Source organism: Pocillopora verrucosa, chromosome 2 (genome assembly GCF_036669915.1).
Source record: "Pocillopora verrucosa isolate sample1 chromosome 2, ASM3666991v2, whole genome shotgun sequence".
NCBI lineage: Eukaryota > Metazoa > Cnidaria > Anthozoa > Scleractinia > Pocilloporidae > Pocillopora > Pocillopora verrucosa.
The window spans coordinates 2900896-2926818 of record NC_089313.1 but is presented as its reverse complement, the minus strand read 5'-3'; the positions used below and the strand labels follow the sequence as shown (position 1 = coordinate 2926818).

Here is a 25923-nt window from a genome sequence, read left to right as displayed (position 1 = left end):
TTTAATTTTAGGCCTAACAGGGGGTCTTAATGGGGTAAACCGATAGCTGTAAAACGAACAAAAAAATTTAGCCTCTAGGCGTACAAATTGACAAATTTTAACCGACGGTCGTAAAAGAAGTTAACCGTAAGGGAAGTTTCTGGTGACAACAATGAAATAGTGTTAACTGTTAGCCGTAAAAACCATCACCCCATTGAGACCCGCTTGACAGCATACTTCGTATTGTGTGAGGTGTCCCAACATAATGGGGATGTTCTTAGCTTCTTTGGCCCCGTGGTGAACGGAATGACAGTTTTAAATGTTGCTTTAAAAAAGAAACGCTTAGATTTATGAAGGTGAAATTAACCTTGTAAAGTGATTTTTTTGTTATCGTTTCTCAATATATTAATTGCATGACAACCATTAGCCGTAACTAATCTGAGAAGAAAAACCATCTTTGAACATGGAAGCACTATTGAATACATCAAGGAAGAAAAGGAACAAAAGCCGGCAGGGAAAGCGAAAAAAAAAACCGGGGACCCCCTCAGCTCAACTTCTGGACCCGCCGCTGGTAATATAAGATATTATCTTGTAGATAATAGCTTCAGGGGATGATACGATTTTTTTCTTTTTTTTCAAAGAAAAAAAAGCGGCATAATGATAATGATAAAATACTTGATTTAGCGCACTTCATTAACTAAATAATTACCGGTCAATATAGACAGTCAAAATCATCAGTTACAAAAACGTGGTTCAGCAGTTTACTGACAAAAGGCAGAGCTGTCGATCCACGTATAAATACATTTAGCACAACTTATAATTACTTTAAGCTTCAGAATACCATATTTGACTTCACCATTACTTTAAAAACAATGTCATGCATCTCCCAAAAATTTTTCAATACTAAAAAAATTCCTATTTTAATCACTTATCACTGATTTTGGTTCATATGATCGTTTGATGTGTATTTCCAAAATCCAAACTCGAATGGTCAGCCAATGCTTATTCATACTATTAAAATTTTAAAATGAATTAATTAATCGGGTTTTCGGTAAGTAATCCTCGTTTAAATTTAATTTTGAAAAAATGGGACGAAACACACTAGAATTGTGTAAAATTATTCAAAAACGTCTCGGGGAAACTTCGATCAAAACGAGATGCAACTTCACTCTCGTTTCAATTTAAGACGAGAGTTTGCGTGCAAACTTGAATAGTGAACTGAAATATTTGTTATAGATTATTTTGACGAATAGGGAAGAAGCTCTCTTTATGCGTATTTAACTTCTATGCGAATGCCGAATTCATTTATGTTTGTGGCGTCTTGTTCACAACTGCTCATTAAAAGAGTGCCACGTGATCTACTTGATCAACATAATGTTACAAAACAGATGGTGCATCGGGGGAATTATAAACACGTAAAATGAGGTTGGAAGGAAAGTGGCAAAAATCCTTTTGTGGTTCGTCATGAAACTCAAATAGTATTGAACTTACAGATTCAAAAAGACCACAGTTTTATCGCCATGAACACCAGGTCGCAAATACCCAAAGGAAACAAACTGTTTTTACCGAAAATTGAATATGCAAAGCTTACAGAAGACAGGCCGTTAGGCGACGAAAACCCAAACATGAAGACCGTTTTTTCCGATGACGAGCTAGAAAAGAGCAATGGTGAATCTGAAACTGAGGAGAAAATTCCTCTGTTAAATCTCAACTACAATATGGGTACTTTCACGCGTTTTTCTGTTTTACCACCGATACAGGATAACGCACGACACGGGAGAAGATTGAGCAACGCGCGTAGATTTTCATTTGCGTCGTCGAACGGGTCAGCTGCTAGTCGCGATACAAGCAGGAAAAGCAGTGAGGGGAAATCGCATAAAAACGTAGACTTCTCCAGTTTCGTAGCTCAGCAAAGAAAGGACTCGAGCGGTGAATATGATAAGCATTTACAAGTGGTTGGTAGGCCTTGCTTAGCTGAAAAACGCGAAACTCTGGGGAAAGATCAGCTTCGATCTAAACCGCGAATCCCTCAACGATCTTTCAGTAGCCCTGTGGGATCTGATAGTTACAAATCCAGTTGTAAAGGCTGCAATGCACTTCTAATAAGGCAGCGTTCAAAAACAGAAGGTGGGCAATATCCTATTGACTCGCAATCAAGAGCTGACGTCGTACAACACACGTGTATCAGAAGTGAGGAATTTTCGGGTAAAATTCAAAAGAGATTGAATTCAAACAGCTTACATTTACAAAGCGAACATCATGCCTACGAAAAGAATAATAACAGAATTCAATCCGAAAGAAGAAAAGGCTCTACTACAGCCACAAGACAATCAGAAAGAATAGGTTTATCGGTTGCAACACTTGCAAATGGCAGACGACCTGTAAGTCGATGCGAAATAGACTTGAATGTCAATTCATCTATGTCATTTGAGCAAGATACACATGTTTTGAATGAGCAGCGATCAAATTCGCCGCCATCAATAAGTATTTATGAATCTAAGGAAAAAACCGCTTCAAACAAGAAGCGAGACCAAAGCGAAGAAACTGCATACTCTCTGCAAGGAATGCCACAAATTCAAATTTTAATCGACTCGCTTGAAAACGCAAGAGAGGAACTTCCAAAAGCTTCTATGGATGTTCCGTATACTTCGTTGAGGGAGAAACGAAGACGGTCGGCACTGTGTAGAAATAATTCGAAACAAGTAGATGATTTTCTTCTAGTGCATAATCTTCGAGATTTAGGCTTGCTTTAAACGAATTATTCAAGCTGATCCTTGCAAAGCCGATCACACGGTCGGTTGTGTTTTATTTTTCAGCTTAGCTGTCACAGTTGCCAAGAAACATTTGCGCCAATAAAAGCTTATTAGGCAAGACAGGTGACTTGGTCTTCCATTTTACGCAAACATGACTCATATGCATTTCCTCTGAAGGAAGCAAAAATACCATTTCAGAAGTAAATCTCAATAGTACTAATCTTACAGGTTTACAGTACGACAAGCCGTAAAAGAAATTTTCACTTGGAAATCTTATGGCAAAGATGTATGGTAATTATTATTATAAATCAAGCGCGAATTAGCATGGAGCGATATATTATTCATACCACCTAAGTAAACTCTACGTCGTGCATGCACTACCTGTGCCATAATGAAAAAACATGGAGTGATGACAATTAAAACCGTGAAGTTGCATACATAATCTTAAAAACCGGACCGAAAAGAGACTGAACGTATTTGGTTCCAAAATAAACTTATATATTTGTACCAGGTCGTGTATGTGCGTCTACCTAATTTCCGATATATTTATGACATATGTTTTATCATAAGGACAGCGTAGGAGATAATAGCACCTCGGTAATTGATTGTGTCTTTTATTGGCTCTTGAGATAGGAAAATAAGCTATTCTTGGAGATTCAAAACTTCAATAAAAATCTGTCTTTGAACCTTCGAAATCGCGCCGTGTATTTCGCCATTGTAGTGGCTATCCTTTATTTCAGTCTATTTCTGTATGAGTCATGCCAAATTTAGCGCCTAATGACCTAAAATTAATCAATTTTCCTAGATCTACTATCAGGGATGATTTTATTCCTGATAAAATTTTTATTAATGAAGTGAAATTAACCTGTTCGAAGGAGACTCAACTAACTGATAATCTTGCGTGGTTTGTTTTTTTTTCAGAGCCAAAGACAAACAATAAAGGGAAAACCATCTTTCAGAAATATTCAGATTCCACTTATGTCTGTCTTCTTTTAAAAAAATACAACTTAACAGCTTCATGCCGGTGTGGTGAACTTAAAAAAATGACACTTAGTGGCAATGTTTTCGTGAATAATAGAATGTTGGCTAAATTTCAGTGTTGTAGTTACTCGTGTGACCGTCAAAATATCTGCCATAATATTTCTTCTAGTCTTATCTTCTAATACCGGCAGGGCTATAATTTATGTTATCACAAATCAGCATCTTTTGTCCTTTAAATTATTTGGTTTGACTTTTAGCTTTGCTTTTCATTTCCAACACACCTGTAACACAATATTGGCGGCGTACGAAAACTACGCGTGTCCACGATCATCAGGCTTATTCCAACAGGTCTGCTTTTACAGCCTTGCACCTTAATTTCACATTTATATGCCATAGCAGTATAGGCCTGAGTGCTTATGTTAAATTGACGATAACCGCCAACTTTGAGTCAGACTAAGTTGCTCGTTGTTTCTTCAGTCATTTCTCTGAATTGTATGAGCACGACAAGCTCGCTCAGTTCAAGAAAAAAAAACTTTGTAGTGCACACGCAGGATGCCTCTTGCTCAACTTAGTAAGTTCAACATCCTTTCCTTAATCACTCAAAGTACCAAAAACCTAGTTGCTTTCAAAGACTAACGGTGAGGAGGCCTTTCGCAGCGACTATCTTTTAAGACGTCCTCTCCCTCATCTTTGTTCCAAAAGCGGATAAAGTTACCATTCTCGCGGAGTTAATTGATGGAGTCGGCTCTGCCAGTGTCTCAGATTTTGTTTTTGGAAGTTTGGGTTGAATTACTGCAATTGTTTTTTTTCCTCCTGGCCTGCGTCGGATAAATGACAACGCTTTCAGCCTCACTATCTTCAAGAAATGTTATGGCTACATTCTAACAATGTTTATTAGTTCGTCATGGCATTTTACGGAAACGACGCAAAGTTCATAAGGTAGATTATTAACTTCTTCTGTACTCATCGAAAATCAGAAAGTGAAGAATAAACCTCCTTAATGATGGTTTACAAAATTAGTTTCACCAATTTTGCCGCCACATCAAATCAAGACAAGAGTTTGTCATTTCTATTGCAAATTTACGGGAAACGAGCAAATTTTTTAGAGTAGCTGCGATTGGTGTGGTTGCAAATCCCGCTACGGAGAATATCTGCAGTCTTTTTCGGCTGACCATGAAGGGTTGTTTGCACGTAAGACGAAGCGCAGTGAAAATTCTTAGAATTCTCCCCCAAGAAGCCGTAGAGATGATGATTATTGTTGACTTTGTCTCAATAACACGGAGTTAATTAAGCGAATGAATGTTGGCAAAAATCGTGGCAGTCAACGCAAAGATATGTATTTAGGAAATACAGGACAAAAGCGTTTTTGTAGGACAGAACGTAAATGTGAAAAATCACAGAACCTTCGTGGAAAGCATCCGCTCATGATGCTGACATCGGAGTCCGTCAAAGAAAGAACAAGCCCATTTTCTATTATTTTTTATTATCTTATTTTTTTTATTCTATACTAAGTTGCTTACATTTTTGTGTTCTTCTCTTCGCAATAATGAAAATAATGAGTGTTCCGCACCAATCTACGATCCAAAAACCAGTGAAATACCATCCTCGTCTGAATATGCGCCGGCGCATGTGTTACACTTCTCTGTCAGTTTACGCACTTTGTGAAGCCTCTTGTAGTCAGCTGGTTGAAGCCGTCATTTAAATTCCAATCTGCATAAAGAAGTATAGCACATCCTACACAAACATTTTACATTCACCCTCCTCTCCTGGAAAGACTAATACTGAATCAGCGCTAAGTAGCCAGTTTATGATAGCCTCTTACTGACTGGAATTAATCGCTGAGCAGTCAGTGGAAAGATTGTTTGAGAAACTTAGGCAAAAGAGAATACAAGAAAGCTTGGAAGCCAGGCCTACGAAAAAATAAAAGATTATCATTTATTTTTGCCAACCTATCCAAATTAGACTTAAACATTACTCTGATGACTCAACACGATTCGAAAGAGAGTGTGGACGGTAAACTGACGTTACAGAACTGTGAAGATAACTAAACTGCGTCAGGTAAACAATGGGTCAAACTTCAGCATGACTTTTTCGCTTCAGCATTAAAACAATTCCCAGGTAGGAAAACGCTTCCTTAATCGACCGTCGGATTGTCAAAGATGTCCCATAAAGGCCTCCACACCGGTTTGTTTGCTTTAAAGCCAAATTGTTTGATAAACTTTGTATTTTCCTGATAATCTTAATTTGAATTATATTTTTCTCTGTGAGGTCCATTACTTCGTTAAGATGCCTATCTCATGAACATCACATGGTTCGTCAGGACCAAGATATAAATGATTCTTATTTGTGCAGATAAAATTTTCATAAGTGCTTGCCGTCCAAGAAGGGGATTATGACTGTTGAGAAAAACAGGATTAAATTTCTGCAGTTACATGGTTGTATTTCTTAACAGCATTTAAGATTTTTATAAGTTATTTTTGATTTAATTATCTTTACCTATGTTCTGATATAAGAATCTCTATGCCTTTTTGACATCTATTCGCTGAAATATATGGTTACAGGCTCGCAACAGAGAATGTTGTTGTTTACAAGCTCTTTATTCATTGTTAGATTCAATCATGCTGAGGATTTTAGAAGTCATTCGTTTTTCTTTAAGCCTTTAATGATCACATTTTCGGCTTTTTCAGGCCTTTTAGCTGACACCGACAGCAACAAGAGACTCATAGGAAAACGTCCTGAATTGTGCTCCAGGCAGAGTGTACACCATAGAAAACGAAACTTGTTCACAACACATTACGGCGGCAAATAGCTGTCTCCACTGATCAACCTAAGAATGTGCTAAATTAAAACACATCTAACAAGTTCGGTAGTATTTTTTAGTCAGCATTGCTGGAAGGAAATCGGCCCATATCTTTCTATTCTGGATAAACCTTTAAGACACGTAGTTTTACGTGCCCCTTGCAGCAAAGAAAAGCTTTTGATTCTCTCCTGACATCTTCTTTGAGGAACGCGTATACAAAAGGATTTAACGTAGAATTGGCCAACAAGAGCAAACTAGTTGCTGTCACCTCACGTTCAGAAACCTTACAAAGATTAAAGGTACTACAGATCCAGATGTGGAGATCCATAATGTGCTATAAAAATGATAACGAGATTAGTTACCAACCTCACTGTGGAAAGTTTTAGGCCCACGTTTCCAACTTCAGTTACTTGCATGGAGTTTATTGCTATGTTGAATTTAACTTGTTTCAAAAGAGCTTTCATTTCGAGGGAGAGTTTGCGAGCAATTACCACGATATGCAGATGTGCAGCTGAGAGTTAAAGAGCTGGTAACAGTTCAAAGAGCACTGTGTAAATGACAAAAAAATGCAGACGTTTCTCAATCGAAGCTTTGCTGAGAAAAATTGCATTAAAGAGAAATGGAATTACCCAACAGATTGCAATGATCATGAATGTTCTCCTGGTGGTGGTAAACACACGGACGTATTTCAACGAATGCGCAATAGCGATGTAACGCTCTGCTACAATGGCAATTAAGCCCATGGAGGAAACGTCTCTGAAGAAAAAGGCGAATGTTATACGAACGCCGTAATCGCATTTATCCGCCACACAGATATACACACAGATCGGCCACCACCAAAGAAAGAATGAACAAATTTGTGGTTGTCTGTAATCTTCTCCTTTTGGCAATGATTGAAATGACCCAGATGTTTCCAACCAGACCGAAGAAGATGAAAAACCATCCTACGATCCAGAACCAGTCAATAACCATCTTTCACTGGCTGTGTGACTTAATCTGGATCTGACACTGAAAATTAATTTGTAACTAGGAACGTCAACGGAAGCATGTCAATACGAGGAGTAATTAATTGAAGGATTTTCACTTTGCAAATTGACAGTTTATAACAGCCAGAAACAATTTAACAAAAGAGATCTTTCTGTTGGTAACCAATCACTCCCTGAGGGCCGTTCATAACATTTGGTGACATCACTGATATATTTTTGAACAGTTTTTGCAATTTGAGATCTTCTCGTATAGAAACGGATGATATTAGCTTGCAAAATGATAATTAACTTACCCATTAATAGTCACTCCACCTCGGTGGTTTTTCTTTGTCACAGAACTCTACTAAACCAATAATGGTTATGTCATGGCTATGCAGAAAAAAACCATTGGTATCTCTTTTCTTGCGCCCTATGGCTTGCAAACCGGCCCTGATAGGTGTTTCGGCATGGAGGTTGTGACATGAGCCGCGAAGACACATTAATACGGGGTAGTCGTGCCGTAACAACAAGATCTATTCACGCATAAGCTACATATTTTTTAGCGTAAGCGTAAGAAGCGTTTCCTTCACTAAAGTACTTAGTGAAAACATAGATATAGAAATCAGTATCAATGAAAAGGGGAAAAATTAATGCTGCCTTCATTAGGTGTTGTCATAATGAGTGTGTTTTCCTTTTTTATGAAGCAGTTGGCGCGGTATATCTGCGTAGCGTGTCCAGAGCTGTAAGGAGTAACCACCTTCAATATCATCTACTTTGTAAATAAAATTACGCATTAACTTTTACTCCTATACGCAGTTTGCCAACGCTAAGCTAATCAATGAACCTTTTTTATTAGTAATCGACTCACCTATAATGAACGGACTCAAATAGACGATATATGTGCTACTACCGCTTAAAAAAAAGAGTGCAACATTTCTCTTAAAACACCTATATCTATATATTTAGGTACATAGGCATAACTTTCTACTGCAAAACTTGAAGTATGTTGATGTCATCTAAGATTGGTGCCTAGATATAGAAAATTATTCAGAATCAAATTTCGCTGTAATCAAAATTTGATCAATGTTCAGAACGAAATTAAGAGACGAACCGAAGTTAGAATTTTTTGTTTAGCATTGGTCAAAAAAAAGGAAATAACTAGGTTTTTTGGGTTCAAAAGACTCAAAAATTAATTGTTGAAAAAGACTGGCTGTTCACTGAGATGCCAAACTTACGGACATTTGAGGGAGTTTTTCAATTTTCTGTCATTGACTCACACAGTAAAATAAAAATGTTCCTTTACCAATGACATTTGCTTAAAATTTCTCATGAATTATTTGTCCGTGCTTATCATGTTTATCCTTAGTACAATAAAATTAGAAAATTGTTATATGAATAAGAATGCACCTGCTGGTTTTTCTTAATGGATTGTGAGTCAAAAGTTGATCCCCTGCCTTAATGCTTAACTTTGTATAATATCACGCCATTTTTTTAAAAAGAAGAACAGTGCTATGGCGGCAAGGAAGGAAAAGTGTGTAAGTTGATAAAACTGCTTTTGAAGTCTATATCGAAGACTAAAATGATTTATCACTCTACTAGATGCCAAGAACTTGACAATTGTCAGGAAGTCGCTGAAGTGTTAACAGGATAGCGATATTGTTTGCAAATTAGACAACCCTATACTTTACTTAATTGAAATTTTCCTCGCATTTTCCGGCATATGAAACCAGAAATAGGTTGATAGATCACAAGTTTGCTCAATGGGAATTGTTAGCCGGTGCTGGACGAAGACTTATAATGCAGCCCAAAATTCGATTCTAGGACAATTTGTCGATCATTCTGAGCAGTTACTAAACTTTTAGGGTAGAATTTTGAACGGAGAAGTTAGAAAGGCATCTCTCAGTGCTGTCTAACATGAATATGCACGTCGAAAAATGGGTTTTTTTGTTTTTTGTCGAGAAGCTTTCTCTTCAATTAAAGTTGGAGACACTCAGTGAATAATTCATGACGGCAAATGGAAGTGCGTTTCATTATTTCAACAAATGCGTTCAGCTTTTAGCAAAAATGATGCTCTCTCATCGTACAAGGACCACATCCCAAAGACTTTGATCAAAACTTTTATTCAGCAAAATGCTAAGCAAACGCGTAGAATAGAAACGCATCACCAAGCAATATTCTGTGGCTGCTCTGTGGTTCTTTATCCGTTGGCTACGTCGGAACATCGATCCCGTGCCTACGATAACTTTGAAAAGGCTCTATCCAACTGAATGACAACAGAAATCGTTTTGTGGCTTTTCGCTTTACTACATTTAGGATTAAATTCAAATCTATTTTACAAAGGCTACCAGTTTTTTGTTCAGTCATTATCTAATTTCTAATCAGCATTGCTTGAATGAACACTTCTCTAACCTTAGCTTGTTACTTTGAGTGAACTTGAAGGGGATGTTGTTTTAGAGTCCTCCAGAGGAAGAAAGTTTTTGACTCTCTCTTAATATTTGCTTTGAGGAACGCGTAGACAAGAGGATTTAGCGTAGAATTGGCCAGAACTAGCAAATGAAATGCTACTTTTTTATGAGTAGCTAGATACAAATTTTAAAATAAAAGCATATCACCACAGCCGCCCTTTCAGAACAATAAGTGAGGAAACTGATGGCTAAAATTTGCAAAATATAAAGAACGCTATAAGATGTCCTTTTTGTTATGCAACAGAGTAAGTAACGTCATAACAAAGCATCACTGCTAGTACACAACACATTTTCTACTGGTGTTATTTAGCCTGAGAAGCTGCAAACAAACCACAAACCAGAATGTTAAAGTTGGGAGCAGCTCAACCTTTAATGGAAAGTAATCGATTGTTTCCGTTCGCAAAATGTAGCTTAACTTCAGAAAAAGTAGGCTTAATTAATGGCAATGCAAAATATGTCCCTGTTGTCCACAAATAATGTAGTACGTTTACGTGATAGATGACTGGACTGGCTGTAGTTTTTGTGTCAGTAATCTATACTTGCAAACAGCCTCTGATAGGTGCATCGACACGGGGGCTACGGCAGAAGCAGTGAAGCTATGAAATAAAAACTAGTCGAGCTTGAACGTCGGTCAGAACCTGTTCATAGAGTATTACAGTTATGCCCAGGTGTAAGAGGCGTGTTCTTCAAAAATGTATTCAGGTCTTCCTAAAAACATAAAATGAAAAGCTGCGAAAAAGCAGGGGGAAATAATGCTGTTCTAATTAGGTGTAGCATGGGTGAGTATATTTTCGTTTTTTTATGCGCAGTTGGCGTAATAGATCTGAGTAGCATGTCCTGACGCCATGAAAAATAAATGAAATATATAAATGACAACAGACCACCCGTCAATAAAGTTACCTGAAGAGCGATATTGCTTGCAAATTAAACAACCTTTATTTGCTTCACTGAATTAAGACTATTTGCAATAATTCTCCAGTCGCGTCCCAGTTTTTTCCTATTTTTTAGTCGGCATTGCTGGAAGGAATTCTTCCAGCTCGTTGCTACTATGGATGAACCTGGAAGGGACGTAGTTTTGGTTCCCTCCTGCGGCAAAGCAAAGCTTTTGTTTCTCTCTTGATATCTTCTTTAAGGAACGCGTACACAAGAGGATTTAATGTAGAATTGGCCAATAGGAGCAAATTTGTTGCTGCTAGTTCATGATCAGATACATTACAAAGACTGAAGTAAGTGCAAATTGACGCACGGATTTCTAGTCCGTAACATGCTATAAATATAATAACAAGTGCAGTCACCAACCTTACGGTGGACGTTTTTATTCCAACATTTCTAAATCCCATTATTTTCACCGAGTTTGCCTCTACGTTAAATCTAACCTGTTTGAAAAGAACTCTCATCTCTCTAGAGCGTTTGTGAGTAATTACTAGAATTTGAAGATGTGCCCCGAAACAGAGTATTGTTGGTAAAACTAGGAGGAGTGCTGTGTAAATAGCAACGAATATAGGTGTTCCTATAGCGTAATAATCGATGCTGGTAAGATAGATGATGAGTTCATAAACGATTAAAAGAAATGGAATTGCCCAACAGGTCGCGATGATAATAATTGTGTTTTTGGTCGTCATTAAACGGACGTATTTCAACGAATACACGATAGCGATATAGCGTTCTCCAATCATGGCTGTCAAGCAAAGGGCGGAAGCTTCTAGGAAGAAGAAAGCGGTTATTATGCGAACGTCATTGTTACATGTATTCACAAGCACATTGCAGATCATGGACGCCGGAAAATGTCCGCATGTAACACCCAGATCGGCCACCGCCAAGGAAAGAATGAACCAGTTGGTTGTCGTCTGTAATCTTCTTCTTTTAGCGACGATGAAAATAATCCAGCTGTTTCCCAACAGACCAAAGAAAGTAAAAAACCAACCGACAATCCAGTCAATATCCATCTTATACCCGTTGTGAGGCTAGGTTTGGATTTGATATTGAAAATTTATGGACGACTTGGAGCGTTGATGGATGCATAGGTATTAAATTGACGGATTTTTCAGTTAGTAACTTAAGGGTGAGTTGTTTAATACACGTCTAAGTGCGACTTGCTGGAGAGTTTAGAGAAATCATCCTAATCCTTACCGGACAACAAATGGCAGTCACCGGCCAATTACTGACTTGTGTCCTGTTAACGTCGTTAAGTGTGCTCAGTAATTTATTTATGCTCAGTTTCTGCATATTCGGGTGTTTTTGTCACTTTTGTTATTTAAATAAATCAACAAACACAGTTACTCCTTGTCATGTCAGCTTATCACTTAGACAAAATGGGTTATGTCGGTAATAATTCATTTTAACCTGCCATATATACATATCTCATGCGATCCTACAGAGCTGCACCTTCTAAAAGTCATTGAATGATATAACACAACACATTTTATGCGCGTATTTAAGCTGTAAAGCGACAACAAAACGCAAAGACGGGAGCCGCTAGACCTTTAATGGAGAATAAACCTTTTTTTATGGCCGCAAGACTTAACTTAACTACCAAAGAAGGGGTAGCGGAGGGGGGGGGGGGAATGAGTTCATGGCGATAGAGAACAACCCTTGTTTTCCCCAAGCAATGAAGTATACTGGTGCTATGGATGACTGCACTAGCCAGGATTTTTTTGCTTCAGTACCCTTCAGTCTGGAAACAGCCCTGATAAGTGCTTAGACATGAGGGCCACAGCAGAAGCAACGAAGCCACTGACGAGATACCATCCAGTCGCGGCCTAACGTTAGAACGTGCTTGCAGACTTCTTATTGTTAAGCTTAAATTAATGTTAAAAGCGATATCTTCAAACTAATAGGTCTCAGTGAAAGCATGGATATGAAAGGCTGTATAAAAAGCAAGGGGAAAATGTTAGTGCCCTTATTAGATATTGCGTACTGAGGATGTTTTTCTTTTCCTTTTTTACGCGCAGGTGGCGTGTTAGATCTACTTAGCCCTGGCGCCCTAAAGAACAAACATGATTTGATGTATTTTACTCTTCAAACGCCTAGCCAATCAGTGAGACTGATTTTATACTTTTAGGGATACAACTGCTATGAATGGACTCCTGTTGACCACAGACTTCCTACCTTAACTGAAAATAATTTGCCTCCGCTTTAATCCCTCCTTTTGCAAAACAAAATATGCATTTGTGACTAAAATGAATCCTTATTATAAAAGATCAATTCATATCAAACTTCACTGGAGCCCAAAGTTCATTTATACTTAAAAGGAAACGAAGGCGCGAAGCTGGTAATTTAGTACAGCTTGATAAGACAAAGGAGCTCTTACTAAACTTTCCACGCGTACTTTTTAAACGCTGAAGCTGAAAAGGCTTCCGCTCTTGCTGCCAATATAAATACTCATCGGCGAAAAGTGACCTTTTTAAAATGAAATTGACTTCATGTGTAATAAAATAGGCAGAGTGAAAAGTAAATCACTGCGATGTTGATAATAGGGTTTTCACATAGCGAGTCTGAGACGGTCACTTTTAATGCAACTCTTCGTGCGGCTGGATACAGAGTTAAAAGTTGTAATTTACATACTCTTTGGAAGATAATTCAAACAAGAGGAATCTATCCCATCAGTAAATTGCTCTCCAACAGCTTCCCTTGTAATAGCAATAAGTTAGAAAGGATTGTGTAGTCAAGAAAATTTCCATATTTCCTTGAGACTTGACTATTTTACATTTTTTAATTAATCTTGCACAACACTATAAAAACACATCATACCACATCATACCACAACCCATCAGATCTTATTTCATACATACTGAGATTTATACTGTAAAATGTTATCTTTCTTGACTCTGATTGGACGAACGATGTATTTTCACAGTGGTTCGCGTCGTACTTCACAGAGTAAATCTCAGCATGTATGAAATAAAAATATCATACCTTGGAAAGCCCGTTCTTTTCTGTCCACGTACGACGTTGAGCTGAGAGGGAGGGGGGCGTGGGGGCGCTTATTTTTTTGTCGCTTGCCCTGCCGACTTTTCTTCCTTTTGCGATTCTTTTTTTTAAACCAAAATAAAAGGGGTGGAGAGGGTGGGGCCGGGGTCCCCGGAGCTCCAGACGTTGAGCTGGGGGGGGGGGCGCTTTTTTTGTCGCTTGGCCTGCCGGCTTTTCTTCCTTTTGCGATTCTTTTTTTTAAACCAAAATAAAAGGGGTGGAAGGGGTCGGGCCGGGGTCCCCGGAGCTCCAGACGTTGAGCTGGGGGGGGGGGGGGGGGGCGCTTTTTTTGTCGCTTGGCCTGCCGGCTTTTCTTCCTTTTGCGATTCTTTTTTTTAAACCAAAATAAAAGGGGTGGAAGGGGTCGGGCCCCGGGGCCCCTCTCCTAGATCCGACACTGTATAGCCTATGAGCTTTCAATATATAAAACCAGTGTATCCTTTTTTAGGTCTTTAGTTTGTAAAACTCGCAAGCCTCTTGAGTCAGCCAATTATTAAATTTGAATTCCAATCTCTATACAGATCATTCAACTTACATAATGTGCGTTCATATACCCTCCTCTCCTCTTTCATGGACAGTGTTAATTGGCCAGTTTACGACAGCTATTCAAACTCTTCCCCTTTTTACCCAAGGTATTTTTCTCTTGCTTGTTTTTATATGAGTAACGAAGCAAGATACAGACATAGAACAGTACTGAATATGTACATACTACGGGTATGAAGACGCATGTAACACACAGATCTATTGCTGCAATAGCAATAATAGGCAGTTTTTCGCTGTCATCCATCCCGAAATTCATAAAAGGAATCGATATGTTTTTGTTGTACAGCTTTAAAACAACTGTGTCGAAGGGAAACTCTTTCATAATCGAGCTTTTGATTACTAAAGACGCCCTATGAAGGTTTGTTTTCTTAAAGGTTTGTTTTCTGGTCTGTTGGCTCCATAGTCAAATACTTACCCCACAATGTTCTTTCATACTATTTTTTTCTTTGAACCACGAAACTTGTGCGCAGCCCTCATCTCATACAAAGCGCATGGTTTGTTAACACAGAAATACAAATAATCACTGTATTGATTTAAAATGAGTCGAACCATTATCAGCGGGGTTGATGCAATTGAGAAATGCAGTATTAAATTTCTACAGTCACATGGTTGTATACTATATCGCTGTATATTCTATTAGGACTATGGACTTGCAGAAATTATTATTTGTTTAATTTCGTCTTCTACGTTCTTGTAATATACACAAATTCTCAGTGTTCAGATCTAATCGCTGCAGCAGATGGCTCAAGGCTTACGATAGAGAAAGTACAGTTGTTTACAAGTTCTTTGCATATCGTTGGTTTCAGTCTTGAGAAATGTTTTTAATCTTTAGGTTTTCGTGAAGCATTTTATGATCATTTGCAGTTACGGTGTTTTCAGGCCTTTTTTCGGACAATGATGGTGATGAACGACCTATGCTATCTCTGCTATCTCGCGGCTCGTTACTCTGGATGAACCTGGGAGGGACATCGTTTCAGTTTCCTTCTGCAGCAAAGGAAAGCTTTTGATTCTGCTTTGATATCTTCTTTGAGAAAAGCGTGCACAAGAGGGTCATTTTAACCCGTCGTATATACATATCTCATGCGATCCTACAGAGCTGCAGTCTATAAAAGTCGTTAAATGACATAACGCAACATATTTTTATGCGCATATTTAAGCTGTGAAGCGACAACAAAACACAAAGACGTTCAGCGTTCAGATCTAATCGCTGCAGCAGATGGCTCAAGGCTTACGATAGAGGAAGTACAGTTGTTTACAAGTTCTTTGCATATCATTGGTTTCAGTCTTGAGAAATGTTTTTAATCTTTAGGTTTTCGTGAAGCATTTTATGATCATTTGCAGTTACGGTGTTTTCAGGCCTTTTTTCGGACAATGATGGTGATGAACGACCTATGCTATCTCTGCTATCTCGCGGCTCGTTACTCTGGATGAACCTGGGAGGGACATCGTTTCAGTTTCCTTCTGCAGCAAAGGAAAGCTTTTGATTCTGCTTTGATATCTTCTTTGAGAAAAGCGTACACAAGAGGGTTCAACGTAGAATTGGTCAAGAGGAGCATTTCAGCTGCCACTGTTTCATAATAGGACTCATCGCAGAGATTAAAATAAAAGCCTATCGACAGATGGATGTCTATTCCGTAAAACGCAATACATATGATAACAAGCACAGTTACCAGCCTGACTGTGGATGCTTTTAATCCTACATTTCTAACCTCCATTATTTTTACCGAGTTTGCTGCTACGTTAAATCTCACCTGTTTCAAAAGAACTTTCATCTCACGAGAGAGTTTGCGAGCAATTAATAGGATATGGAGATGTGCTGCGAAAAGAAATATTGTTGGTAGGAATAGAAAAAGCACGATGTGAATGAAAGCGAGTACAGGCGTTTCTGCGATTAAATCCTCACCGCTGCCAAGATAGACCATAAGCCGGAAAATGGCTAAAAGAAAAGGAAATGCCCAACAGATCGTGATAACGGTGACTGCCCTAGAAGTGGTCAGGTAATGGATGTATCTCAACGAATGTACGATAGCGATATAGCGTTCACCAATCATAGCGATCAAGCAAGTGACAGAAACTTCACTGAAAAAGTTCGCGAATATGAGGCGAAGGCCGTTGTTGCATGTATCCACAAGCACATTGCATATCATGGACGCTGGAAAATATCCGCAAGTAACACCCAGATCGGCCACCGCCAAGGAAAGGATGAACCAGTTGGTTGTTGTCTGTAATCTTCTTCTTCTAGCGATGATGAAAATAATCCAGGTGTTTCCCAACAGGCCAAAGAAAGTAAAAAACCAACCGGCAATCCAGTGAATATCCATCTTCTGCTCGCTGTGAGGCTGAATTTGGAATTGATAATGAAAATATGCCGACGAGTTTGGAGCGTTGATGGATGCAAAGGTATTAAATTGACGGGTTTTTAGATTGTAACACGAGGGTGAGTTCTTTTAACACACGTTTGAGTGCGACTTTCTGGAGAGCCAATTGGTCTCTGACTTGTGCCCTATTAACATCGTTAAGTGTGGTCAGCAAATTATATTTGCTCGGCTTCTGTATATTTGGTTTTTTGTCACTTTTGTTATTTAAATAAATCAACAAACACAGTTACTTCCTTTCATGTCAGCCAATCACTCAGACAAAATGTATTATGTCGGTATTGATTCATTTTAACCCGCCGTATATACATATCTCATGCGATCCTACAGAGCTGCAGTTTATAAAAGTCGTTGAATGACATAACGCAACATATTTTTATGCGCATATTTAAGCTGCGAAGCGACAACAAAACACAAAGACGGGAGCCACTAGTCCTTGAAACTACGTAATCTGCGTACACATACCCTCCTCCTCTCTCATGGACATTAATATTTGTTTAATTTCGTCTCTCTACATTCTTGTAATTATACACAAATTCTCAGTGTTCAGTTCTCATCGCTGTAACAGATGGCTCAAGGCTTACAATAGAGAAAGTACAGTTGTTTACAAGTTCTTTGCTTTTAATCGGTTTCAATCCAGGGGAATCCTTAGGTTTTCGCGAAGCATCTTATGATCACTTGCAGTTACATTGTTTCTCAGGCCTTTATTCGGACAATGATGGCGATGAAAGACCTATGCAAAAAAGTCATCTATCATGCATATTTGGGGAGAGCACGCAACAAAGACTCTCTTGAGCACAGATATTTTCAGTCGTGTGTCAGTTTTTACCCATTTTCATAGTCACCGAGGTATGAATTTATCTCGCGGCTTGTTACTCTGGATGAAGCTGAGAAGGACATCGTTTCAGTTTCCTTCTGCAGCAAAGGAAAGCTTTTGATTCTGCTTTGATATCTTCTTTGAGAAAAGCGTACACAAGAGGGTTCAACGTAGAATTGGTCAAGAGGAGCATTTCAGCTGCCACTGTTTCATAATAGGACTCATCACAGAGATTAAAATAAAAGCATATCGACAGATGGATGTCTATTCCGTAAAACGCCATACATATGATAACAAGCACAGTTACCAGCCTGACTGTGGATGCTTTTAATCCTACATTTCTAACCTCCATTATTTTTACCGAGTTTGCTGCTACGTTAAATCTCACCTGTTTCAAAAGAACTTTCATCTCACGAGAGAGTTTGCGAGCAATTAATAGGATATGGAGATGTGCTGCGAAAAGAAATATTGTTGGTAGGAATAGAAAAAGCATGATGTGAATGAAAGCGAATACAGGCGTTTCTGCGATTAAATCCTCACCGCTGCCAAGATAGACCATAAGCCGGAAAATGGCTAAAAGAAAAGGAAATGCCCAGCAGATCGTGATAACGGTGACTGCCCTAGAAGTGGTCAGGTAATGGATGTATCTCAACGAATGTACGATAGCGATATAGCGTTCACCAATCATAGCGATCAAGCAAGTGACAGAAACTTCACTGAAAAAGTTCGCGAATATGAGGCGAAGGCCGTTGTTGCATGTATCCACAAGCACATTGCAGATCATGGACGCTGGAAAATATCCGCAAGTAACACCCAGATCGGCCACCGCCAAGGAAAGGATGAACCAGTTTGTGGTCGTTTGTAGCCTTCTTCTTTTAGCGATGATGAAAATAATCCAGGTGTTTCCTAACAGACCAAAGAAAGTGAAAAACCAACCTACAATCCAGTCAATACCCATCCTTTTTTTGATTTCGTAACTGTATATGGATCTGGATGGATGATGAAAATTTACATTGGAGCATTGATAGAAGCAAGGGCGTTTAATTAAAGGGTTTTCAGAATGCCACTCGGAGGCGAGTTCTTTCAATACAACTCTATGGCTGGCTGGCTAGAGAGTTTAAAGATGTCATTTACATGCTTATCTGTCATCAAATTTTAATCACAAAAGTCCTTTCATCACCAGCCAATTGCTCGGTTACAGCCGCCCTAGCAATAATTATAAATATCGTCACTGACATATTTCTGGACAGTATCTGCATTATTGCTGACATAGATGTTTAAAAGTTTGCCAAATAATAAACAACATACCCTTGTCTAAGGCATCACTTTTTTTTATTCAAATAAATCAGTTAACAAACGACCTTATTAAAAGCGTTGGCTTCACTCTCGTGGAGTCAACCATTTTCTCTAGCCCCTCGCGAAACATTAATTGCAAATTTGCTTACCTATTCTATTGATACACACAACAAGACAGTCGTGGGAGTTGAAAAGGATGAGGGTTTTCACCAAAACCATGTATTTTAATCAAAGTCGATTTTAAACGCTAAAAAAAACATAGTAACGGTATGTCCACTCCGGGGAATTAAACCGCAAACAGCAAGTTCAAACCACGATGAAAACGCTCACGGATCACACAGCGCAGCAGAACGCTCAAGTTTTTTCTAGAACATTGACCCGTAAAGAAATATAACGAAGTGTACCGCATCCTTCGCCTGCAGTACATAATTGGCTAATTGCTAAGAAAGCAATTTAGTTTAAGGCGATCATTAACTAAAGAAATGGAGTTTTAGAAGCTTTTTTCCTGCCGGGGTTTCTTGGCGCGCTGCTGCGAACACTGCTAGCTGTATGTATTAGGGTGCGAGGAAATAAACAAAGACAAGTTAAAAAGCTCTTTACTCATAAACCTCTTTTACAATCTATGACCGATTTGACATCTCGTATCTCGAGTTGATTTTAAGCGAGGGAAGTTATCACAGTTGAGAGTAGATTTGGAGATGTAAAAGCGATGGAATACGTTACGAGAAGAGATATTTTGTTCGTTGGTAATTTTATTCTTCAATTCATTATTTATTTGAAAGTAAAATATCCACAACATTTAAAGGTAGACGAAAACAACATCGACGGAAAAATTACCAGAAAGGCAGTCAATGGGTTTTGCACTTACAATATGAAATCGATTTTCGAGTTGATTGGTTGGTCATCGCAACAGGACAACTAATTTTTTTTTACTAAAAATACATGGCTTTTTCGCCACAGTTTTCAGGTAAGAAGTGGTCATTTAGGACTGAATACCCCATGTGACCAATCGTAAGAAAATGTGAAAGAAATTAAAAAGAACGATCGCATGTTTAGGATTCTGCTTTTGAAACGGCGAAATAGTACCAACAATACAATTAGTTACAAAACACACCAACCTGCCAAGAGCTCGTCATCTTACTCGGAAGGAATATTTGAGTTCTGATGTCAGGATTCATTCCGTAAAGCTGAGTTCATCTCGCTTTTGGGCTCCAACATTTGGATGATACACCCTGTGTTTTTAAGCATCTTACATTTAACTATTAAATTAAAAAATAGTTCCTCTTCTTCCTTCTACGCTTTCGAAGATAAAAAGGAACACTCTTCAATATCATTTACTTCGTAATTAAAGTTCACATAACTTTTAACTCCTGTGCAATTTGCCATCTCTAAGCCATCTAGTGAGACTAATTCTTTATTGTTCTCGAAACATCTCCCATAAATATTAATGGACTCAAATGGACTATAAAGAGATCTTCGTTCAATTAGAAAAATGTGCAGCATATAACCATTTTACCGATCACTTTAAGTTATTACTAAACCTTCCACGTATAGTTTTGAAAGCAGAAGCTGAAAAGACATCTGCTCTCGCGCGTTAATATGAATATGAATAAACGGGGTAAGTTTCAAAAGAAACTGCGGTGCTGCGTCGGTGGGGGAGTGTAGCAGGTAATTAAGTGTTAACAGTTGAGTTGAAAACGTAAATTGGCCACCGTAAAGAATAAAAAAGCTGACGTTTCGAGTATTAGCCCTTCGTCACCCTAACATATCACTCTCTTCGGGCTAACGCTCGAAACGTCAGCTTTTTTACTCTTTACGGTGGCCAATTTACGTTTTCAACTCAGCTGTTAACACTTAATTACCTAATATGAATGTGCATTGGCGAAAAGAAATTGTTTGTTGTCGAGAAGCGTTCACTTCAGTTGAAAGTTCATGCATGTTTCGAGCAAGACCCATCAAATGGATGCAGCTGTTGACAGAAGTTTTGCTTCTCATCGTACAGGGTCCAAACCAGGAATGGGTGAAGGTGACAAAAGAAGGCATATAAAGATACGTTTTAATGTCAAAAGTCGATAAAGAAGATATTGCACTCAACTGACCAGCTGTTATTTGCTCTGAACCAGAAAGTTGGAAAATAAGAAAGAAAATTTCCTTTGTAAGCTATCACTTTTGTCATTCAAATTAATCAATCAACAAACAGAGTTGCCCTTGGTCTTTTCAGCTAATCACCCAGTGGTAGTCACCAAACAAAAGTGGATTGTGTAGATAATAACCTTAATTACTTCTAACCTGACCAAACGTACATATTTCATACAATCTAATCCAGGAGTAGCTTCAAAAAAAGTCATTTATAGAACACTACAATTTTTTATCAGTACAATGTAGCCTGTGAATCGACAACAAAGCGCAAACTAGAAGGGTTAGGAGAAGTAGTCGCACGCTTAAAACCATGAGGACGCAGAATTACTCTTGTTATCTCCAAGTAATGAAGTATACCTTTACAATGGATGAATGCACTGCAATTGCTTTGAAGACAAGGAATAATATGGGAAGAAGAAAAGTGGACCAACTGATCAAACTGCAACTATAGTAACATATATAAAATACCAAAATCATCGAACGTTCTACCAAGTGGTAACAGTATAAATGTCATGCGAGTCGCTAGAGTGTTGGTTGAGGATCGATATTTTGTTTATTGTGCAAGTTATGAGACAGCTTTCACTTTTCTTAATTGAAATATCTCTTACACTTCCGGGCATGTAAGGCTTGAAACTGGCTGTTTGTTCATAAAAATGTACGAGGGGACTATTTCTTGGATTGTTATAGCGGGCGCTAGACAAAGACAAAGACGGATAGAGCAGCTTACGATTCCAGACCAGGGAATAAGCATTCTTAATTTTCCGATCACTTTGAACACTTTGTGAACTTTCCGCGTGTTATTTGGAAAAAAAGAAGCTGAAAAATGCATCTGCTCTTGTAGGCTAATGTAAATATGCAACGGCGAAAAAAGAGGTTTTTATTTGCTCTCTAGAGGCGTTCCAAAAATTCGATAGAAAATTTTTGACAGCTTATGGAAACATGTTTTATTGAGGGGTGAAATTAACTACCGACCTGTTGAAATAGTATAAAAACATTCAAATCGCTCAATAGCCTTTCGCTTTTAATTCCATGAATCGACAGCACTATAACTAGTACTAAATCCAAATGTATTTACAATGTTCACGTGCCATTCTGCATCGCTTCATACTTTGTCGTGTTAGCATTGCTGAATGGAAATCTTCTCCTAACTTGTCACTCTGGAGAACCTGGAAGGGACGTAATTTTCAGTGCCTCTTGCGGCAAAGAAAAGCTTTTGATTCTCTCTTGATATCTTCTTTGAGGAACGCGTACACAAGAGGATTCAACGTAGAATTGGCTAATAGAAGCAACCTATTTATCACTAGTGTATGTTGGGACACATGACAAATTTTGAGAGCGTGGCAGATCAGGATGTGAAAATTTACTCCATTACAAGCGGTAAAAATAGCAACAAGTACAGTAATCAACCGCACTGTGGATGCTTTTAGTCCCACGTTTCTAATTTCTTTTATTTTTAAAGAGTTTGCGGTCATGTTGAATCTAACTTGTTTCATGAGAGCTCTCGTTTGCAGAGAAAGTTTGCGACCAATTAAGAGGATATGAAAATGAGCTGTCAAGAGAAGTACTGTTGGTAATACTACAAAAAGAAAAATGTAAATAACTCCTAATAAAGGGAAATTTAAAACCGAATGTCTTACCCCGCCGGCAAGATACATGGCGAGTTGCAAAACGGGGAATAGAAATGGAAATCCCCAACAGGCCCCAATAATAAAGAATGTTCTTCTGGTGGTAGTGAAGACACGGACGTATTTCAGCGAATGCACGATGGCAACATAGCGTTCCGCAACCATGGCGATCAACCCCATGGCGGAGACGTTCACGAAGGAAAAGGCGAAAATCACGCCTACTCCTTCCTTGCACGTATCCAAAATCACTTTGCAGATCATGTAGGGCGAAAATGCACAAGTAACACCCAGATCAGCCGCCGCCAAGGAAAGAATGAACCAGTTGGATGTTGTCCGTAATCTTCTCCTTCTTGCGATGATGAAAATAACCCAGCTGTTACCAACCAAACTTAAGAAGGTGAAAAACAGAAAAACCACCAGGATAAAATCCATCCTTTACGGATTGTCTCACTGAATCTGCTCCTGTAAGGTAAATTTGCTGTCGACTTGTAGCGTTGAAGAAAGCAGATATCAGGTAGTAGAACGAGTTTTCAGATCCGAGTCGGAGGAGACCTCTTTGATAAAACTCTGCATGCGGCTGCTTAAAGAGCTCAAAGATATCAGTTGATGGTAATTGGACAACAAATTTCAATCAAAAGAAGTCCTTCTTCATCAGCTAATAACTCTCTGATAGCGTTCCTACTAACAACAATAGGTAACGTCATTAAGTGTTATTTTTTTTTGCACAGTTTTGGCATTTATGGACCTTTTGTCAACATGGACAATTACGAGCTTGCAAACTAATAGAGCATACCCGTTCCATGTCATTGCCTTTTATTCAGTCAGCAAAGCGATCGAGAGTAACGTTTGATTTCGACAGCCAATAACTTATTGATCATCACCAAACAGTGTCTTGTGTCGGTGATACCTTGTCACATATTTTTATTATCATTATCGAAACGCATGCTATGAATGAACTGAAATGGAACCAAGACTTCCAACATCAGCTAAAAGAATTATGCATCACCACTTTAAATCCTCTAAAAAACTGTATTAATTAAACTATTAATGTATAATTTTACACTGCAAAACTAAATATTCATATATGTCTAAGATAATAACTCAAGACTTACTTTCTTAAAAGTTCATTAAAAGTTAAAACGAAAAGAGGGGTGCTAATAAAAATCAGAAAATTATTAATCGAAGATAAGTTGTCCGTTCACTATTTTGGAAACCTGCTGACATTTGATAGACTTTTCCTTGTTTTCTCCATGACACCCACGATAAAATAAACATGCTTATTCCTCTACCAGTGGCATTTGAATTAACTTTCTTTGGAATTATTTGTTCAAGTTCGTTATGCTTATTCTTAGCCCATTAAAAATAACAATTTTTGGAGTATTTAACATGACAACAGTCCGTTCGATCACAGAGGATAGTTTCTTGAACCTAAATCACAGATTACCAAATTGCCATTTTAATTCACCATCACTTTGAGCACTTACTAAACTTTCCACCAGCAATTTTGAACACAGAAATTGTTCTCGCAAGCTTATAAGAATATCCACCGGCAAAAAATTGAGCTTTTAATCAGTTGTCGAGAAGCGTTCTCTTCAATTCAAAATTCCAATCACTTTTTGAGAGCTAATGAAAGCATGTTTTATTTACCCATTAAATGTATGCAGCTATTGACAGAAAAGTAGCTTTCACAACTGACAGAAAACAAACCATAATAATTTTTTAAAGATGATTTTTATTCAATGAAGAACTCAATAAACAGTTAGAATGGGAAGACACAGCTAAGCGACTCTAGGCTTGATGAATGCGCTCTCCATGGGTCTTCATTCGTGAGCTACCTTGGAAACAATCAATCTCGTTCGTACGATAGCTTTGAAATGACTCTTCCTTATTTGCCCAGCAGTTAAGCTTATTTTTCAAGGCCTCGAGGGGGCGAAGCAGAGTGTTAGTTGATTAAACTGAATTGTCAGGCTATATTGAAAAATAAATGATTAATTTATCATTCTTCTGAGTGACAACAATAGAAATGTCAGTTACGTTGCCAGAGAGTAAGACAAATTAGACAACTTTCACTTCGCCTAATTAAAATATCCCCTACATTTAATGGGCACGTAAGGCTAGATAAGGGCTTTTTGATCGCAAGACTGCAGAAGAAGACAGCTTCTTGTGTTGTTATATCTGTTGTTAAACATAAATGGATGCATCAGCTAACCTAAGATCCCAGACTAGGAAATGGCCTTTCTTAATTCACCCATCACTTTGAGTACTTAGTCAACTTTCTGCTTGTTAGTTTGGACCTAAAAGCCGAAAGGGCATCTGCTCTCGCAAGCTGATATAAGCAATGGGGAAAATAAGCTCTTTACTTTTCCCAATTTTTCCCACGACATGTTTATCAGAAGTTCAGGCTTTCCTCTGTCTCATATCTAAGTTTCTAGAAAATCAAGATGCGCCTTGAAAAGAAGAAAATTGCTGTGAAGACAAGGAATAATATGGAAGGAAGAAAAGTGAATCAATTGATCAATCTGCAATAGTAACATACATAAAATACCAAAATCATCGAACATTCTGCTGAGTGGTAACAGTATAAATGTCACTCGAGTCGCCAGAGTGTTGGCAGAGGAGCAATATTTTGTTTATTGTGCAAGTCACACTTTGCTTAATTAAAATATCTCTCACATTCCCGGACATATAAGGCTTGAAACAGGCTGTTCGTTCATAAAAATGCATGAGAGGACTGCCTCTTGGATTGTTGTAACGGATGCTCAACGAAGACAAAGATGGATACAGCAGCGGCTTATGATCCCGGACCATGGAATAAGCATTCTTAATTTTCTGATCACTTTGAGCACTTAAACTTTTGGCATGTCATTTTGAAGTCAAAAGCTAATATAAATATGCAACGGCGAAAAAAGAGGTTTATATTTGCATTCTAAAGGCGTTCCAAACACTCGATGGAAAAATTTATGACAGCTTATGGAAACATGTTTTATTGACCCTTCAAATGTATGCAGCTGCTGGCAGAAAGGTTGGTTTTTATATTGTTCGGGAACCAAATTTCAGGGATTTTTGCCAGTTATTTTTTATTCAACAAAGAGTAAAACAACTGCTTGGTAAAAGGCACAATCATGCGACACGTAGCGTAACAAATGCACCTTTGAAGTGTCTGTGTCCCTTAGCATGTTGGAAACATTCACTTCGCTCCTGCGAGGACTTATAATT

General features: G+C 38.3%; 4 protein-coding genes across 4 annotated transcripts; 1 reads left to right on the top strand and 3 right to left on the bottom strand.

Moving 5' to 3' along the window:
* The first annotated feature begins 1382 nt into the window (after nt 1-1382).
* LOC131770412 (uncharacterized) lies at nt 1383-3604 on the top strand. The gene has a single exon (XM_059086121.2). The coding sequence runs from the start codon at nt 1500-1502 to the stop codon at nt 2730-2732; it is 1233 nt and encodes a 410-aa protein (XP_058942104.1). The 5' UTR covers nt 1383-1499; the 3' UTR covers nt 2733-3604.
* A 7385-nt stretch (nt 3605-10989) lies between these two features.
* LOC131770388 (QRFP-like peptide receptor) lies at nt 10990-12024 on the bottom strand. Its single transcript, XM_059086095.2, has one exon. It carries the CDS (start codon nt 11887-11889, stop codon nt 10990-10992), a length of 900 nt encoding a protein of 299 aa, XP_058942078.2. The 5' UTR covers nt 11890-12024.
* A 3849-nt stretch (nt 12025-15873) lies between these two features.
* Nucleotides 15874-16879, bottom strand: LOC136278994 (alpha-1A adrenergic receptor-like). The gene has a single exon (XM_066162326.1). It carries the CDS (start codon nt 16774-16776, stop codon nt 15874-15876), a length of 903 nt encoding a protein of 300 aa, XP_066018423.1. The 5' UTR covers nt 16777-16879.
* An 823-nt stretch (nt 16880-17702) lies between these two features.
* Nucleotides 17703-18605, bottom strand: LOC131770387 (adenosine receptor A2a-like). The gene has a single exon (XM_059086094.2). The coding sequence runs from the start codon at nt 18603-18605 to the stop codon at nt 17703-17705; it is 903 nt and encodes a 300-aa protein (XP_058942077.2).
* Nucleotides 18606-25923: the final 7318 nt, after the last annotated feature.